The 15,812-nt window shown below is 47.3% G+C and overlaps 1 protein-coding gene across 2 annotated transcripts in view; it reads right to left on the reverse strand.

Annotated features, from left to right (window-relative positions):
- Positions 1 to 1,487: 1,487 nt before the first annotated feature.
- Positions 1,488 to 15,812, reverse strand: part of LOC142574092 (uncharacterized) — a 37,255-nt gene continuing 22,930 nt past the window's right edge. Inside the window, exons 5-6 of one of the 2 annotated variants that reach the window (XM_075683260.1) lie at positions 14,858 to 14,914; positions 1,488 to 1,620 (exon numbers count right to left, since the gene is read on the reverse strand). In XM_075683260.1, the coding sequence (XP_075539375.1) occupies positions 1,522 to 1,620; positions 14,858 to 14,914 (156 nt within the window). In that variant the 3' untranslated portion in view covers positions 1,488 to 1,521. The remainder of the gene's footprint in view (positions 1,621 to 14,857; positions 14,915 to 15,812) is intronic. The other variant, XM_075683261.1, reaches the window with a different exon arrangement.

Consider the following 15,812-nt stretch of genomic DNA (forward strand, 5'->3'; position numbering starts at 1 on the left):
CAAATCAATTACAACTTAAATAAGTATTGTAATAATTAGATTACAAAGCAAATAATATTTCAGTGTTTTTGTAAAATATGTTCTTCATTGACATAGATTAGGGTGAGCAAGTGGTTTTAATTTTCCGTGATGTGGAACAATAATTGGCCATAGGAGGGTCGGCGCGTGCTTATGTGGTAACTTTAGTTTGTTCATGAGCTTGTGAAGGGAAGAGCATAAATTTATTACAGTACGGCTTGTACGTATAGCCGACAGAGACAAAACGCCAGAGTAAAGAAAAACACTTCACTTCCTCCGCCGTAAACTCAGGTGACCGAGCATCTCCGAGGGGCCGTCTACAACACCTTCGTAGGCCAATTTCGCACATCTTCTCCCTCTCACGGTACTCGCCGACGCTGCTGCTCATCACAGTGCTCAACCTGACTGTGATGTTCCTGCTGCTGCTTTTCTGGCGCCAGAAGATTGTCCAGCGCTCATCGAAGATAATTTGAATTACTGCATTCGATCCCTGTTTATGTGTCTCTCGTTTGTCGGCGTGGAAAAACGCCACTATTTCTACACGAGAAACATGCAGGGCTCTAATATTTGCAGACGAGTTGCGATTGCAGTTATAGCTGCTAACTTGCATCATTAAAAAAATTCTCAACTAGAAATTCAGCAGAACAGACGGTTGAGCTATTTGGTACTGCATGACCTGAGGTAAAGCGCAAGAGAGCATGTAGAACACCACTTCTGTTGTTCTACGTGCTCTCTTGTGCTTTAGCTCAACTCAGGAAATTCAGATTCGCGATACAGTATATCAATGACTGAACAATATTTGTCGTTAAAATAGGTACCGACAACCCGACCAACCACTTCAAGTCGTCAGAGCCTTCACATGTGCATTTTTCGCGTGTCCAATATCCTGGGTGATTGATTGCTTCACACAATAATTTGATCAGGGAAACTCATTATTTGTGTTAATTAGGTATTTACGCTCATAATTCTATCATGTACCAAGAATTTGCCCTCTTCAGCAACAATGTTTCTTTTTCTGCTTGTAAATGTTAACAGGATGTCCTGCTCCTGCAGTTTTTCGCTTTGATACCTGTATATGATCCGTCACAAAATAAACTTGCACTACATGCAACTTATAAAATTCAGTTGAGTTTGAATGACTTGAACCTTAAGTTTGCTCTTGCAACCGGGTTGCCGCGAACGTTTGTTAGAACTTTCGAATGCATGGAGGGCAGTTTGCGGAACAGATGGCGTATCTCTTTGTAACTGGACCTGAACCACTGAGAGGACGTCACCTTAAGATCTTTTCACTCAGGAATTCTCATAGTAAATAAGGACCCAGTAATAAAGTCTATGGCTAACATGGTATGACCCCCAGTAGTGATCCTAATGAATCGCATTTCATTATAACGTTTCCCTTTATTTTAGTCTCGTTTTACTTTGTTATATGTTGAATGGCCCACACATAGAGACGTTCGAATAAGTCGTACTCGTTTCCTGCTGAAAGCTCTGAACGTTGTTTATTCAAGCGTCCGTCCTCAGAACTTCAAATATCCAGTGCATCACGGCGTTGGTCACATCACTGTCTTCCAACTGCAACTCTTCGCTGTTGTGAAGGCAAACCTGCAAAATATAGTGAGCTTACTCAGGAGCTCCGGTGGGGCTAGTCTCCTGCCCCCTTTGACACCAGCAAGGACATTTATTAAGGTTGTCTCTCTTTCTCTCTCTCTCTCTTACTCAACTGATGCAACAAGCGCATGACAGATCATCTATCCAGCGATAGCTGCATTTCTAAAATACCTTCACTTAACTTCGCTTAACTGCACACAGAACAACTATATGCAACATCCTTCGTCTTTGTTGCCACTAACTTTCTGAAGTGCGGAAGTCCGTCCTGCGAAGTGCGAAAACATTACCATATCTCTACTTGGGACCCAGCTTCCCGCTATCAAAGCGATAAATGGGATATTCAAACGATTGGTTGCATCAGAGCGTAACACTGTGTGGAAAAAGTTTTCCTAGTGTGACCATTGTGCGGGTTGCCTCGGTTTACTCCTGCACTGAAGTCTGCTACAACTCAACTTGTCGCATAATTTCCCACGACCTCTCATTTAGAGTGCGCCGAGCACTGGGCCGGAAATATATTTTTGCTTTGCTATATTGGAAACAAAGTTCATCCTTTTCATTACAGCAGCGTAACCGGCAAATTTTAGAGCGGGTGCTTGCAGAACAACTTTTTTTTCGCCCACGAGCCTTGCTTTACTACTATATTATCTTACCCTATTTTAACTTTATTACTTTGGCTTCTTCTTTTATTACTTGGTAAATCTCTCTTGTCTCACGCTCAGCTTTTGACAACATATCATTCGTACTTTTACTCGTAAGCCAGCACGTTTTCATACAGCTCTTCCAGGTGCGTTTTTTTTTTCTTTTTTTCATTACTCGTTAAGGCAGCGTTCAAATACTATATCTTCTTAGTGTGTTTTTTTCTGGAAGACTAACCCTGCCGTACTGAAGACGCCTGCTAGCATGTTGGCCCCGTTTCCAGTTTTTACAGCGACGCTGTTAAGGGCTACTTTCCCAGCTATCATGTCCGCGTGTACAAAAAAAATCCCGAAGATAGTGCAATGCAGGGCTGAACCGCGGCGGAGGTGACGCAGGCGTTAAAAGGTAGCTTTAGCTACAGCCCAACTCCGATGCCGCCTATTCAAATACATATGAGGCTCAGGAACGCTTTTGTGAAATAACCCCTGGACCGATTTCAATGAACTTTGTTGCATTTCAGAGACAAAGTAACACTCCAATGATTCAAGCGGAATTTTCATTTAGGCCTCAATTTTGTTTGAAAAAGAATTTTCAGAAATTTGAAAGTACGAAACAAATAGAACCACGAAGTTTACAAAGTAATAGCTCTCCATCAAGAACAGATATCGCGGTTGTGTAAACGGCGTCCATTAGGTAATTCATAGCGGACAAATTCGATATGTCAATTTGTATGTTGCGTAAATTCGTTACGTTGTGTGCAAGGGTTCCGCGAAATCTTTATTTCCACGTTACATAATTTTTAGGTATTAATCTCTAACACATCAATTTCGTCCGCTTTAGCAGTGCTTTAGAAGTGCACAGAATTGTCATATCATTTTCTGTTGCTGAGTTAGAGTTGTAAACTCGACTGTTTTGTTTTCTGAAAATTAGAAGCTTTTGCTAAGTTTTTATAAAAATCGACATCATCAAACCAGAATTCGAAACAAACTGTACCAGATTTTAAGTTATTCTTGTAAAATGCAACAAACCTCGTCAAATGCGGTGCAGTGGTTGCGGAGAAAAACTAATTATCCTTTTATATGCATTTAGATAGGAGCACCCGAGCTAAATCTTCCTCTTAAGCACGCGCCAAGCTTGGGCCGATCACGAAGATAGTGCAATACCTGTCCGACCCGCGGCGGAGGTGCAGGGGGCCATGCAGTCGCCCACATACACAGTTTTGCTGGTCATGCTTTTCCGCAGAGTGGAAGGGCGCTGAGTATTTTTTCCTTCACCTCGGTATCTTCGAAGAACCATCTGAAGAACACCGACCCATTTCCTCTGTACGGCAGCACACAACCCTCTCTTTTCCCCCCTTTTATTCTAACACGCTGACTTCCCTGACGTCAATTTGTACACCAATGCATTCTACACCACCTCACCCATTGCGGTTAGGCGACAGGGACCTACGCATACATAAACGCTGCTGAAGGAAGCAGTTGCTGCCCCAACGTAGACACGTTCTCTTGTCGAAACGCTGGCTCCGGCGACATTCCATGTTCGATTACAGTGAATCGCACGCAGTTCTAAACCTGTATACACCTTTAATTTCACTAATTGAGAAGTTGAATATTATGCATTTGATTAGGTCATCGCCTGCTTAATATGCGCATTTAATGCATCTATGATTGTATTTAAGTGTGGGGTATGAAACCAGTGATAGATTTAGAATGCGCTGTTTAGCATAATTCGACGAGAAAGGCGATGACTTACACGCGTATTTACAGTGATTTGCGCGCGTAGCTACAGGGCAGGACTGGCCACAAGAAAAATGGGCTCTTGCTGTGAGCATGTGTCTAACTGGGGAAGCGTTGACTGTGATCGTTCCGATGACTGCCGCCGATTCATTAGATTACCCGAAGGTAAAGAAAGCTTTGCTACAGGGTTTCAATTCACGGCTCAAGGCTACCAAGAGAAGTTTCGGAAACACGAGCAGTACGTAGAGGGCGAAGCTGGAAGACAGCAGCAAGAATTTCTGCCTGTTTTGATCATTGGATCATTGGATCATTGGATCATTGGATCATTGGCTAATGTGCCTAAAACATATTGTTGCGTCTGGAAAGACAGTCAGAAGTGGCTATTTACAGGCTATTTACACTGGAGCCAGGCAGCCAGGCAGCGAGGCCGACACTCTTTCGCGCCAAGCGCACCGACCAACTTCATCGTCGTTCTCGCGGCGGGTCGTTTCCTGAGCATCGCTCGATGATATCGTAATACTACCCCCCCCGGCGGCAAAAGCACCGTCACGGTGTTGTTAAATATCCAAGGTGCGTGGAGAGTTATAGGGCTTGAGTCGGGCGACGTGGACAATGTCGCTGGTTGTCACAGCGGAGGACGTAGTGGGCGAGGCTAGAACGATTTCATAGGTGAGATCGGTCACTTTGCGGAGCGCGCGATATGGACCTGTGTAACAAGAAAGGAGTTTTTTCACATAGGCCAACTTTCCGCGAAGGTGACCAAAGCAACACGAGGCTGCCGGGCACAAAATGGACACCACGGGGACGGAGGTCGTAGCGTTGCTTCTGCTTGTCTTGAGACACTTGTAGACGAGCGCGCGCAAGTTGGCGAGTGTGGTCAGCATGGGCGATTGCATCACGGGCATAATCGCTAGTTGAAGCTGTGGCTGACGGAAGCACAGTGTCCAGTGGCAGCGTCGGTTCACGGCCATACAAGAGGTAAAACGGGGAAAAGCCAGCAGTTTCGAGACGGGAAGAGCTGTATGCAAAGGTAATTTAAGGTAGAGCCAGGTCCCAGTCACGGTGGTCGTCGGAAACGTATTTGGATAGCATGTCTGTAAGGGTGCGGTTCAAGCGCGCAGTGAGGCCGTTCGTTTGGGGATGGTAGGAGGCGGTAAAATTGTGCCGTATTGAGCAGGCACGCATGATGTCGTCGATGACTTTGGCCAAAAACGTCAAAAATATCATGTAAGAGGAAGTCCGCAACATCAGTTGCGCAACTGGTCGGAAGAGCATGGGTTACGGCGTAGCGGGTCGCGTAGTCCACCGCGACTGCAACCCACTTGTTCCCTGATGTAGATTCCGGAAATGGGCCGAGAAGGTCTAAGCCGACACGATGAAAGGGCTCAGCAGGAATGTCGAGCGGCTCCAGGTAACCAGCGGGCAGCTGGGAAGGCTTCTTGCGTCGTTGGCAAACTTCACAAGCGGCGACGTAACGTCGTACGGAACGGGCAAGACCCGGCCAGAAAAAACGGCGACGTACACGGTCATAGGTTCGAGATACACCGAGATGTCCTGCCGTTAGTTCGTGGTGGAGCTCTTCTATAACGGTGGAGCGGAGGTGTTTAGGTATTACAAGTAGGAACTCAGAGCCGTCCGGATGAAGGTTACGACGGTACAGAGTACCATCGTGGAGGACGAAGAGGCGTAGAGTAGCATCGGCCGGAGAGTGCTCAAAACGGTCGATGAGTGTTCTGATGTAGGCGTCACGGCGTTGCTCGTCAGCGGAATGAAGGTCTACGAGATCACATGATCTCTGAACAGTTTCTGCGCTGTCGTGAGCCAAATCTAGTCATTTTCTTTAGAGAGCGAGAGTGCAAATCCCTTGACGAACTTGCCAGCTTGACGGATCGCTTTCTTCAAGCGCAGAACTGAAAAAATCTCGGAAAAGGTCCCGATAACACAAAGGATTTCGGTGGGAAAAACATTGAAGCTCCCAGGAAACGGCAAGTTATGTACACCCTCTGTCATCCGTTTGGACATTTGGCTCCTGACTGCCGTACCCCACCTAAGGGTATGCTGAAGTGTGAGTTGTGCGACAGAATAGGGCATACAGCTGAAAATTGCCGAACTCAGTACGGGGACAACAAACCGAGTTCTTCGTGTGCACTCACCGAATCTCAACCAGTTCGGACTCGTCCAGTGAAAGAATCAAAGCGTCTAGGAAAGAAGACTCGCCGATCAAGTGCAAGCGACGACAAGAATCCTGGGAATGCTGTAACTTTCCTCATCGACGGGATGACAGTGGTTGAAGGCCGGCTGCTAGGAAGAAGTGTTCGTGTATTACGAGATGCCGGTTGTAATACCGCAATTGTGAGAAGAAAATTCGTTCGAGAGGTGTATATGACGGGAAGAACGAGCAACGTTGTTCTTCTGGACGGCTCAACAAGATACGTACCTGAAGCGGTCGTACAAGTGAACGCGCCGTACTTTACAGGCAATTTAACAGTGGCATGTATGGACGAGCCCCTCTATGACGTAATTCTGGGAAATCTTCCAGGCGTCAGAGGACCATATGATGCGGACTCTGACTGGAAACACCCCGCTGCTCCCAACGAGGAGTCGTCGTCGATAGAAATGAAGCTTAATAAGGCGCTGAGGAAGCCTCAGCATTTATCGAGCGTGGCTGAAGCAAAAACTGAAGGACAAGAACAAGGAAAGATTCGTCCCTTGTGCGTTCCGACAATTGCCTTACGTGACGTAACAAAAGGACAACTCATTGAAGCACAGCGCAAAGACCCGACGCTGAGACATAGTTTTGCCAAAGTGAGCAAATCGTTTAACTCTGGAAAGGGTCACAGCTACGAATTCGTCAAAGAAAAAGGATTGTTGTATCGCCTTTACCACCGGGCCACTAGCAGAACCTTTAAGCAGGTGGTCATACCAAAAACATTCAGACATGGAGTATTAGAAGTGACACATGAGAACATCATGTCGGGACATAAAGGTATCAGGAGAACAACCGATCGTGTCCTACAAGAATTTTGTTAGCCAGGTGTACACGGAGACGTAAAACGCTTCGTGAAATCGTGCGACAAGTGCCAAAAGACAACCACTAAAGGGAAAGTACAGGCCGCTCCACTTCCTCGTCAGTGTGTGTTTGTTCGGTCCTGAAGGTTTAGAAGCGCCGAAACAAAGCCCATTGAAGTCGTAAAAGCACCGGGGACCAGGCCAGCGAAACCACGCCCACAGAGGAGCACGCCAAGCATGTCAGCAACAGAGTGTTGCGTTGAGTCTGCTTTTGCAGGAGTATTCTTTACTGTTCACTACATAAAAGGTTGTGACAATGTCGCAGCTGACTACTTGAGTCGCGCATAATCACATGTTCATCTAACAAAATGCGATTGGACGATGCGACCACTCAAGTGCTTAGTCTTACTTGAAAGCGAACAGATTTGTGCGTTCGTGCTTTAACTGGACGCAATGTCCTGTGAGCAATGTGTCGTGTGCTCATATGAACAATCGGACAAATGTACATGACAATTTTCCTTTTTATTTTTCTCCTCCCGCATCTTTGTGTTAGAATAGTTGTGAACAACTTTCTCGAAAAGGGGGGTATTGTGATAATATGTGGTACGTGGGAGTGCGAAGCGTAAACATATGAAGACAGTGCGCCGTGCGGTGGCGAAGAGGACAGCGACCTTTTGTAAGTACCCTTGAGAGAGCCATCATCATGATCCACACCGATTTAGGGCGTCGACAGTGGCCCCTCAAAAAGCGTGGCGCGAGAGAGTGTGGCCCGTGGCCCCGTGGAGTGAGCAGTGCGCGAGGTTCGGCGTTCGACGGAAAAGAGCTTCCTCGCTGGGCGTCTAGCCCATAGGAGCTATCGCCGCCCGCTCCACTACGCCACACCCGAGTCAACGCTGTCGCTCGCTGAGAGGTTACCTCGCCCCGCTCTTCCGCTGGGCAACTGGTCCAGGAGGGCTGGCGGTCCTGAACCGTGGCGATCGAGGGTTCGGGTGAGCGGCCACAGGGCTACCCCGCCAGCTGTGGACGCGACCCGGTGACTGCGACCGTGGCCTCCCGAGCGCAAACCCCGCCGGAGCGAAACCGGGCACGCGGAGGCTCCCGTATATCTACTGTTGCGCAGGGCCACCTGAGCCCCTCAAGGCGGTCCGACCCTGCTGTCTGGCCCTGCTGTCCGACCCGGCCGTCGGAGCCGGCTGTCCGACCCGGCCGGCCTACACTGCTGTCCGACCCCGCTGGCCGACATCGGTTTCACGAGGTCTCCGACACGGCGACACGCGCTTCCGCCTGAACTGTAGATCGATTATAATTGACTGATACATGTATATAGCTGCATGTCGTCTGAGGTATTTTGGGGAACTGTCGCGTGTGTGTGCCGTTTTCTATATGCTATGTGCGTCAATACATGTCTGCATGATGTGTGTTTGTGCTTCTGCGCGCTGCTTCTACCTCTTTCTCGAGTAATCCTGCACCCCATAACATCACAAATAGAAAGCTCAAATGTCGCCAATTAAAGGAAGTGAAAACAAAATGTTCAAGATAATTTTTGTTTACTTCGTATCAAAGAACCACACTGAATAACTCCTTTTAATAACAGCTGGCGCATTGCATGTAAGACTGTATAGCTCAGAAATTAAGAATTGAATCAGAAATAAAAGCTCCAAATCAGATGTATATATATATATATATATATATATATATATATATATATATATATATATATATCGAAGGACTCGATGCTTTCAGAGAATATTATATTGATCAGAATAAAGAGCAGTATTGTTCAACATCCTGAAAATGCACAGACGATTGCGAGGAACACCGTAGATGAGAGAAGGAGGAGGAGGAATAAACTTTATTTGTGTACGGCAGATTTGAGGCCTAGGCCTTTCTACCTAAATGACGGCCTCGAGCCCTTGGGCCCTGGCGGCATCTTTGGCCTGCTGGATTAGCTTGAGTTGGTCTTCCGATGCACAGCTGAGCAACGCGGTCTCCCACTGCTCTCTGGTCTTATTTATTTTATTCTGTGCGGGTGTCCGAAGACAAGCCCAAACCATATGTTGTAGGTCCGCTCTTTCTTGACAGAATCTACATCTATCCGTGTAAAGGTCCGGAAAGTAGTGGTGGTAAGCCAGCGGGTTCGGATATGTATCTGTTTCTAAGAGGCGCCATGCCGTCGCTTGCCGTCGACTTAGCGAGGAGTGTGCCGGGGGGAAGTGGGCCCTTCCCAATTTATAGTGTTTGGTGATCTCGTTAAAGCTGGTCATCCGGTCTCTGTCCATTCCCAGTATTTGTTGCGTGTGACCTACTCTGCCTGTCAGTTCTCGAGCCAGGTTGTGCGCTATTTCATTCCCTGGAAGGGAGGAGTGTGCGGGTGCCCATATAGTGTGAATGTCGCAGTCTTCACGAAAGTTGTTTAAAATTCTCAGTGCTTCCGGCGAGATTCTTCCTTTTGCATAGTTCTTGACGGCTGTCTTGCAGTCGCTTACTACGATGTTAGCTTCAGTGGAGGCTAATGCCAGTGCTAAATCAGCCTCCTCCGCCACCTCCGCTTTCCATGTTTTTACCGTGCCGCTAACTTTGCAGTCACCTTCTAGACCCGTAGCAACTATCGACATACTCTGTCCATTTGCGTACTCCACCGCGTTCACACAGACCATGTCCCTGTCACTACGGAATCTTTTGTGGAGAGCTCTCGCCCTTGCGTTTATTCGATCTTGGTGAAACTCCGGGTGCATGCTTCTGGGGATTGGGGTTATTGATAGATGTTCCCTTATTTTCCTTGGTATGTCTCTCCGCACTCCTTGCTGTGCTTCGTAGGTTATTCCGATGTCATCTAAGATGTGTCTCCCCGTCAAACTCCGTGTAAGTCTTTCATACTGCGCTACTCTCTGGCCTCAATAAGTTCCTCTAATGTATTGTGCACGCCGAGCGCCAAGAATTTCTCGTTTGACGTATTTGCCGGAAGTCCCAAAGCTTGCTTAGACGCCCTTCCAATAATGCAGTCTATCTTGACTTTCTCCGCAGAGCAGAGCTTCAGGTAAGGAACCACATATACAATACGACTGATTACGAATGTTTCTATTAATCGGATGAGATTGTGCTCTTTCATGCCATAGTGCCTGTTGGATATCCGCTTTATTAGCCTGATTGCTTGATGAACACTATTGTCAAGTAGTCTAATGGTTTCACCCTTATGGCCGTTTTCGGATATGCGGAGTCCCAGTATTCTCAGGCGCTCCACTATCGGTATCGTGGTGTCTTATACTATGACCACAATGCCCGTCCTTTCCATACTGCTTTTTGGCCCAGGCATGTGCGTCTATAGAGCAGAAGTTCTAATTTTTGTGAGGAGCATCTCAGTCCCTTGTGTCTGATGCAGTCTTCCACCGTGTTTACTGCTGTTTGAAGGATCTCTTCCACATGCCCATCGCTTCTACCCGCCACCCCAAGGATGATGTCGTCCGCGTAGAGGCCGTGTCCGAGTTCTATCTTTTCGAGTCTCGCAGGAAGACCGATCATTGCCACGTTGAATAGAAAGGGAGATAGGAGTGAACCTTGCGAGGTTCCCCTATTACCTATTTTGAGCGCGTCCGATTTGGATTCTCCAATTGAAATCTTTGCGGTATGATCCGTCAAGAAGTCTTTCATGTACGCGTATGTTTTGCGTCCTACATTCAGCTTTTGGAGATATTGTAGTATGGCCTTGTGCGTGACGGTGTCAAAGGCCTTAGTTAAATCAAGACCTAGCATTGCCTTGGTGTCCAGACTTTTCTCACCCGCATCTATGATCTGATGTTTTAGTTTGAGCATGATATCCTGCATCGATAACTTTGGTCGAAATCCAACCATGGTATCTGGGTAAAGTTCTCCACCATCCATGTATCTCGTGAGACCTGTGAGAACCACATGTTCCATGAGTTTGCCGACGCAGGATGTCAGCGATATGGGCCTTAGTTCGTCAGTTGTGGTTTCTTTCCAGGCTTTGGTACAGGAATTATTTGGGTTGATTTCCATTGTCTTGGAACGCTTCCTTGCTCCCAGCAGTTATTCATGTAGTCCGTGAGAGCTCGGATGGATACATCGTCGAGGTTCCTGAGTGTTTTGTTGCTTATCCCATCACGTCCTGGTACAGATTTCGAGTTGAGCCTGGTGAGTTCATAGCTGACTTCTGCCTCCGTAATGGGGGTATCAAGATCAGGATTCTCGTTACCTATGAAATCCGGAAGTATTTCACTATCCGCGTCTCCAACGTACATATTTTGGAGCTCGCGAAAGAGCTCTTCTTCTGTACCGTTGTAGCTGTGTATAACCTTCTGTAGATTGTGTCTTTGTGTGGTTTTTGTACTGCCGGGGTCGAAGAGGCATCGAAGAATGTTCCAGAGCTTGGACACTCCTATCTGCCTTTTCATCAAGTCGCACGTGGCTTCCCACTTTTGTTGGGTTAACCTATTTGCATATATCTAGGTTTCCTTGCTTAATTCCACAATTTTATTCCTTAATTTACGATTATGTTTTTGCCTTTTCCATCTTTTCAGGACACTACTTTTCGCTTCGCACATGTGGAATAATCTGCTATCCATCTCCTTTATGCCTGCCTCCACTGGAACAGTTTTGGTAGCTCGTTTAATGTTTTCTTGCAGTTTCTCTGCCCATTTCTCAATGTCCGTTATGTTGTTTTCCGCATCTTCTTGTCGGATTTTGCGGAAATAGTCCCATTCTACTAGTTTCAGTTCTCTATCCTTTGTTCCTTGGGCCTGCTTGTAGCGTTGTGACGACGATGTAGTGGTCACTACCTAAGCTTTCCTGCATGTTTGTCCGTAGAGAATCTGCTGCATTGTTCGCAAATGTGAGATCTGGTGTCGTGTCGTTGGTTGCGCTGTTTCCTATTCTGGTTGGTGCCTGAGGGTTAGTTATGACCGTTAGTCCTTCGTGCTGAGCGACTACCCATAGGCTTCGGCCCTTAATGTTATCAGAGTTGTATCCCAAAGCCACGTCTGGCGCGTTAAAATCACCGACCACGATTAGCGCCTGCTTTTGCTCTACGTTCAACACTTTTCGGAAGTGTGGGCCGAATTCGGGCTTGTGTCGGGATGGACTGTATATGTCAAGAATAAATAGACATCCCTCTTCTTTACGGGAGGGGATTATTTCAACGAGGACGTGGTCTATGCCGCGTACACCAGTATCGTGCTCGACAGTCGAGAGCTTTCTGTATATCAGCGCCGTGACGGTTGTCTTCTCACCGGAAGCACTGTAAGATTTATAGCCCGATAATTTTGCCATGCCCCCGGTCTCCTGCAGGGCGATGACATCTGGCGTCTCCTTACCTGTTACGAATTGCTGCAGGTTTCCTCGCTTGCGACGCTACCCGCGACAGTTTCATTGCCAAATCGCGTATTGGTTACGCGGCGCCATGTTCCTTTATCTGTTCTTCCCCGGTGGCTTTGCTATTTTCTAACGCGTTCGGTCTGCTATACGGTTCGCTTTTCACCGGTCCTGCGCCTGCCGGCCTGATATCCTTTGGTGTGCTCTATAGTGCCACTACTCTATTCTCTAATCCATCGAATCATTATTTAATCTCTACATACATGTTTGTGAGTTGTTGCTATAACCCATCGAACATTCCTTTAAACGTTCCCATAACCTCGCTGATTGCAAAGACACTCTTTTCTTCAACCGTTTCTTGCGCCCTCCTTTTGTGTGGTGGTGCTTCTCCGTTCGCTTGCGTGGGAACGGGCGTTGGAGCTCGACAAGGCGTCGACGTCGTACTGGCGGAGGGTGCGTTGCCATTCTTTTTTGGTGGCTGAAGCTTCGCGTTTTCTGCCCTAAGCTGCTTGATCTCATCTTTAGGCGCTGCATCCGCTCGGGTAATTTGTTCTAACATGTTTCTAATCTGTGTCATTTCCTGTTCTAGGGCAGACGCTTTCACTTTAGGCGATTGAGTAGCGGTGCCGGAGACTGCGCTGGCCCAGCCCACCTGTACTTTGCTCCCGTCTCCCCCTCGGTTAGCTCTCGAACCGGATCTCGACCTTGATCTCGTCCACGATATGGTCCTGGACCTGGACCTGGAGCGTTCGCGACCCGCTTCCCCTGGCAGTTTCTGCAAAGAACCGCAGCAGTCTCTTCCATAGTTTCTTCTCTGTCGGTTGAGGGCTGCTTGCTCGCTACAGTCTTATGGTTATTGTTGTCGTTCCCTCTGGTTTCTTTGTAGTTGTGATTGTAGTACTCTTCCTCTTCGGCCTCTTCTTCTTCCCTCCTCCGTCGCTCCTAGCGGCGTCTCGTGACCAGGTACAGTATGTTGTATCTTGCCTGGCACTTCTTGTCTCCAGTGAGGTGGTCTTTGCCGCACAGTTGGCACTCCGCGTCGCAGTTGTGATCCTGCTGTGAATTCTTGCACCCACACCCCCGTCAAATCTTGTCTTCAGGGCAAACGTTAGCCCTGTTCCCTACTCTTGCGCATCCATAGCATATGTCGATGTGCTTTTTATACAAGGAGCATTGGATAAGCATTGCTCCATACCTCGCATATCTTGAGACGTGAAAACCTTCAAATAAAATGATCACGTTGCCTGCGTTACCCATTCTCTTGGCGTACAAGACTCCAGGATTGTGTGGCGTCACCAGACTGTTCACTATGTCCTCCGGACTCTCCTCCTGGGATATTCCTCTCATGAGATTCTTGGATGTGTTATCAGGAGCTGCTCCGTAAGCACTTCATTTGAATTCTTTTTATTAGGGCGGAGCTTATTGACAGCCCCGTATTTCCTGGCCCGGTCCTCGGAAGGCGTGCTTAGCACCTCTATATTTTGCTTGCTGTTTATGCATATGCTGTCTTCCTCCGCTGTCTCTCGGCCGACCCCGGCAGCGTTGCGCAGGCAACAGTAAATGTGATCCAACTTGTCTGATACGTTCAGTCCGCCACATGGACGCACGATAACTCTGTAGTCTTCATTTGGTAGGTTAGGCGGCCTACTTGCTTTCATGATTTGTCGCCCCTTGCGTTCGCTCTTCCATTTGTTTCTATTTGTTGCCTCCCCGACGGAGGTTCTTCCCTGCTGCTCGTGTCCCGCCAATCCGGCCCCACCGATGCATCGCTTCTTTGTGCCTCTTCTAACTTCTCACCTACCTGATTCTTTTCCAAACTCCACCGGTCGCATTTCTTCGCCTTCTACGCTCACGACTTCCATCATGGAGCAGGGCCTGGGTATCTTCGTCGGCGCGGTAGGCCGAGCTCTCTCAGCTACCGCTGCGGCGGAGGCATTCGAGGTATCGAGGCGTTCGCGTTAGGCGTAGATTTCCCACCACGCATAGCGAGAGGAATGACCGATTGACGGCCGAAAAACGGGCCCGCCTGGTAGAGAATAATATCCTTGGGGTCCTCGGCACCTGTTCTTTTGATGATCAATGGATTTGTGCACAAAATGCGATTTTCCGCCGAGAATCATAAGAAATTGCGGAGCTGACGCGATGTGCATCCGCACTCAGTGGCTTCTTCTTCTTCTTCCGTCCCTACATGAGAGAACAGAATTTATTTTGATCACCCGAGGTTCCTTAGCGTCTACTCACTGCACGGCACACGAGCATTTCTGTCTTTCGCCATGGTCTGGAAACGAATCAATGACTTTGTTATCAGCATGAATAGAGCCATGTCCATTGAATCACAAAGGACAGGCACACTGCATCGAAAGTGCTATCAGATGTGGTTGGGTCAAAGGATGCGGACTCATTGTGGAATGTTTTCGTGACAAAATTTCAAAAATAGCGCAATGCAATCTACCACTCCTATTAAAAATAACTTCCGATCCATTTTGCTATTACAAAAAGACGTTTCTGCAAAGCCAAGTTCTTACCGTCAGTTTTTTAATCACCTCAATTCCTTCAGCGCCGTTGACGGATTCAAAAGTAGGCTGAAAAAAAAAGAATGCAGTCGGTATTGAGTCCCTAACACGAAATTAATTCAACTGCTGACACTTTGCGGAATATATCACAGCGTTCGCACGTGTCAAACGAGGGCGGAAGGAACTGTATCAGCACAAATGGCCCCATGAGTCTCCTACTACCACGTTTCAGAAAATCTGCCAAGGACGTGAAGGGGCCGGCAGGCTGATTGGATGATGTCTTCAGTGAGCTTTAGCATTTCCATGGCGTCAGGAATGTATCGTTCTTTTCTCCTGTGAGATTTATTTTATTACAACATATATTGTTTATTTTTTACGAGAAGCTTCCTTCCTTACTACAGCGAACGTGTCGGAGCCAATAATGAAATGGATCCACTCTCAGAACATTCTTCAACTTGGCTTTGCTATCATAAGATTCAACATAAGCTATTCGTACTGCTATAAGCTAAGACAAGCAGTTTAATTGGGAACCATGATCTTATGATTTGCCCAAAACTGCAAAAATATGCCCAGCGCCAATTGAGAGCAATATCTAAGGTGCTTCCCCTGTTCAAGAGAACATGCCGATGTGTGGTGATCGCTTTGATGGCATATCGATGCATTTCCCAGCGGGGTAGAAATGGTGCCAGCGCTACCTGCTCAAGGACAACTGATGAAAGCCGAGCATTCCCTCACTTGCCACCAGAAATCATTCACACATGCTATATACTTCTTTATACGTTCGCTTTAACAGGAACGTCATGCTGTACAACGGCAATAAAGTACGATGATCCGTTAAGCACCTGCTTAGCCTTAAAGGGCCCCTTACGCCATTGCAAATTATGTTTGTGCATTGTAAGTTGTAAAACACCATCTAGGGATCGTTTAACCGAAATAATTTTTAAAATCGGTTTATTATTGCACGAAA

The sequence above is a fragment of the Dermacentor variabilis genome, chromosome 3, assembly GCF_050947875.1.
Source record: "Dermacentor variabilis isolate Ectoservices chromosome 3, ASM5094787v1, whole genome shotgun sequence".
In the NCBI taxonomy this organism is placed as follows: domain Eukaryota; kingdom Metazoa; phylum Arthropoda; class Arachnida; order Ixodida; family Ixodidae; genus Dermacentor; species Dermacentor variabilis.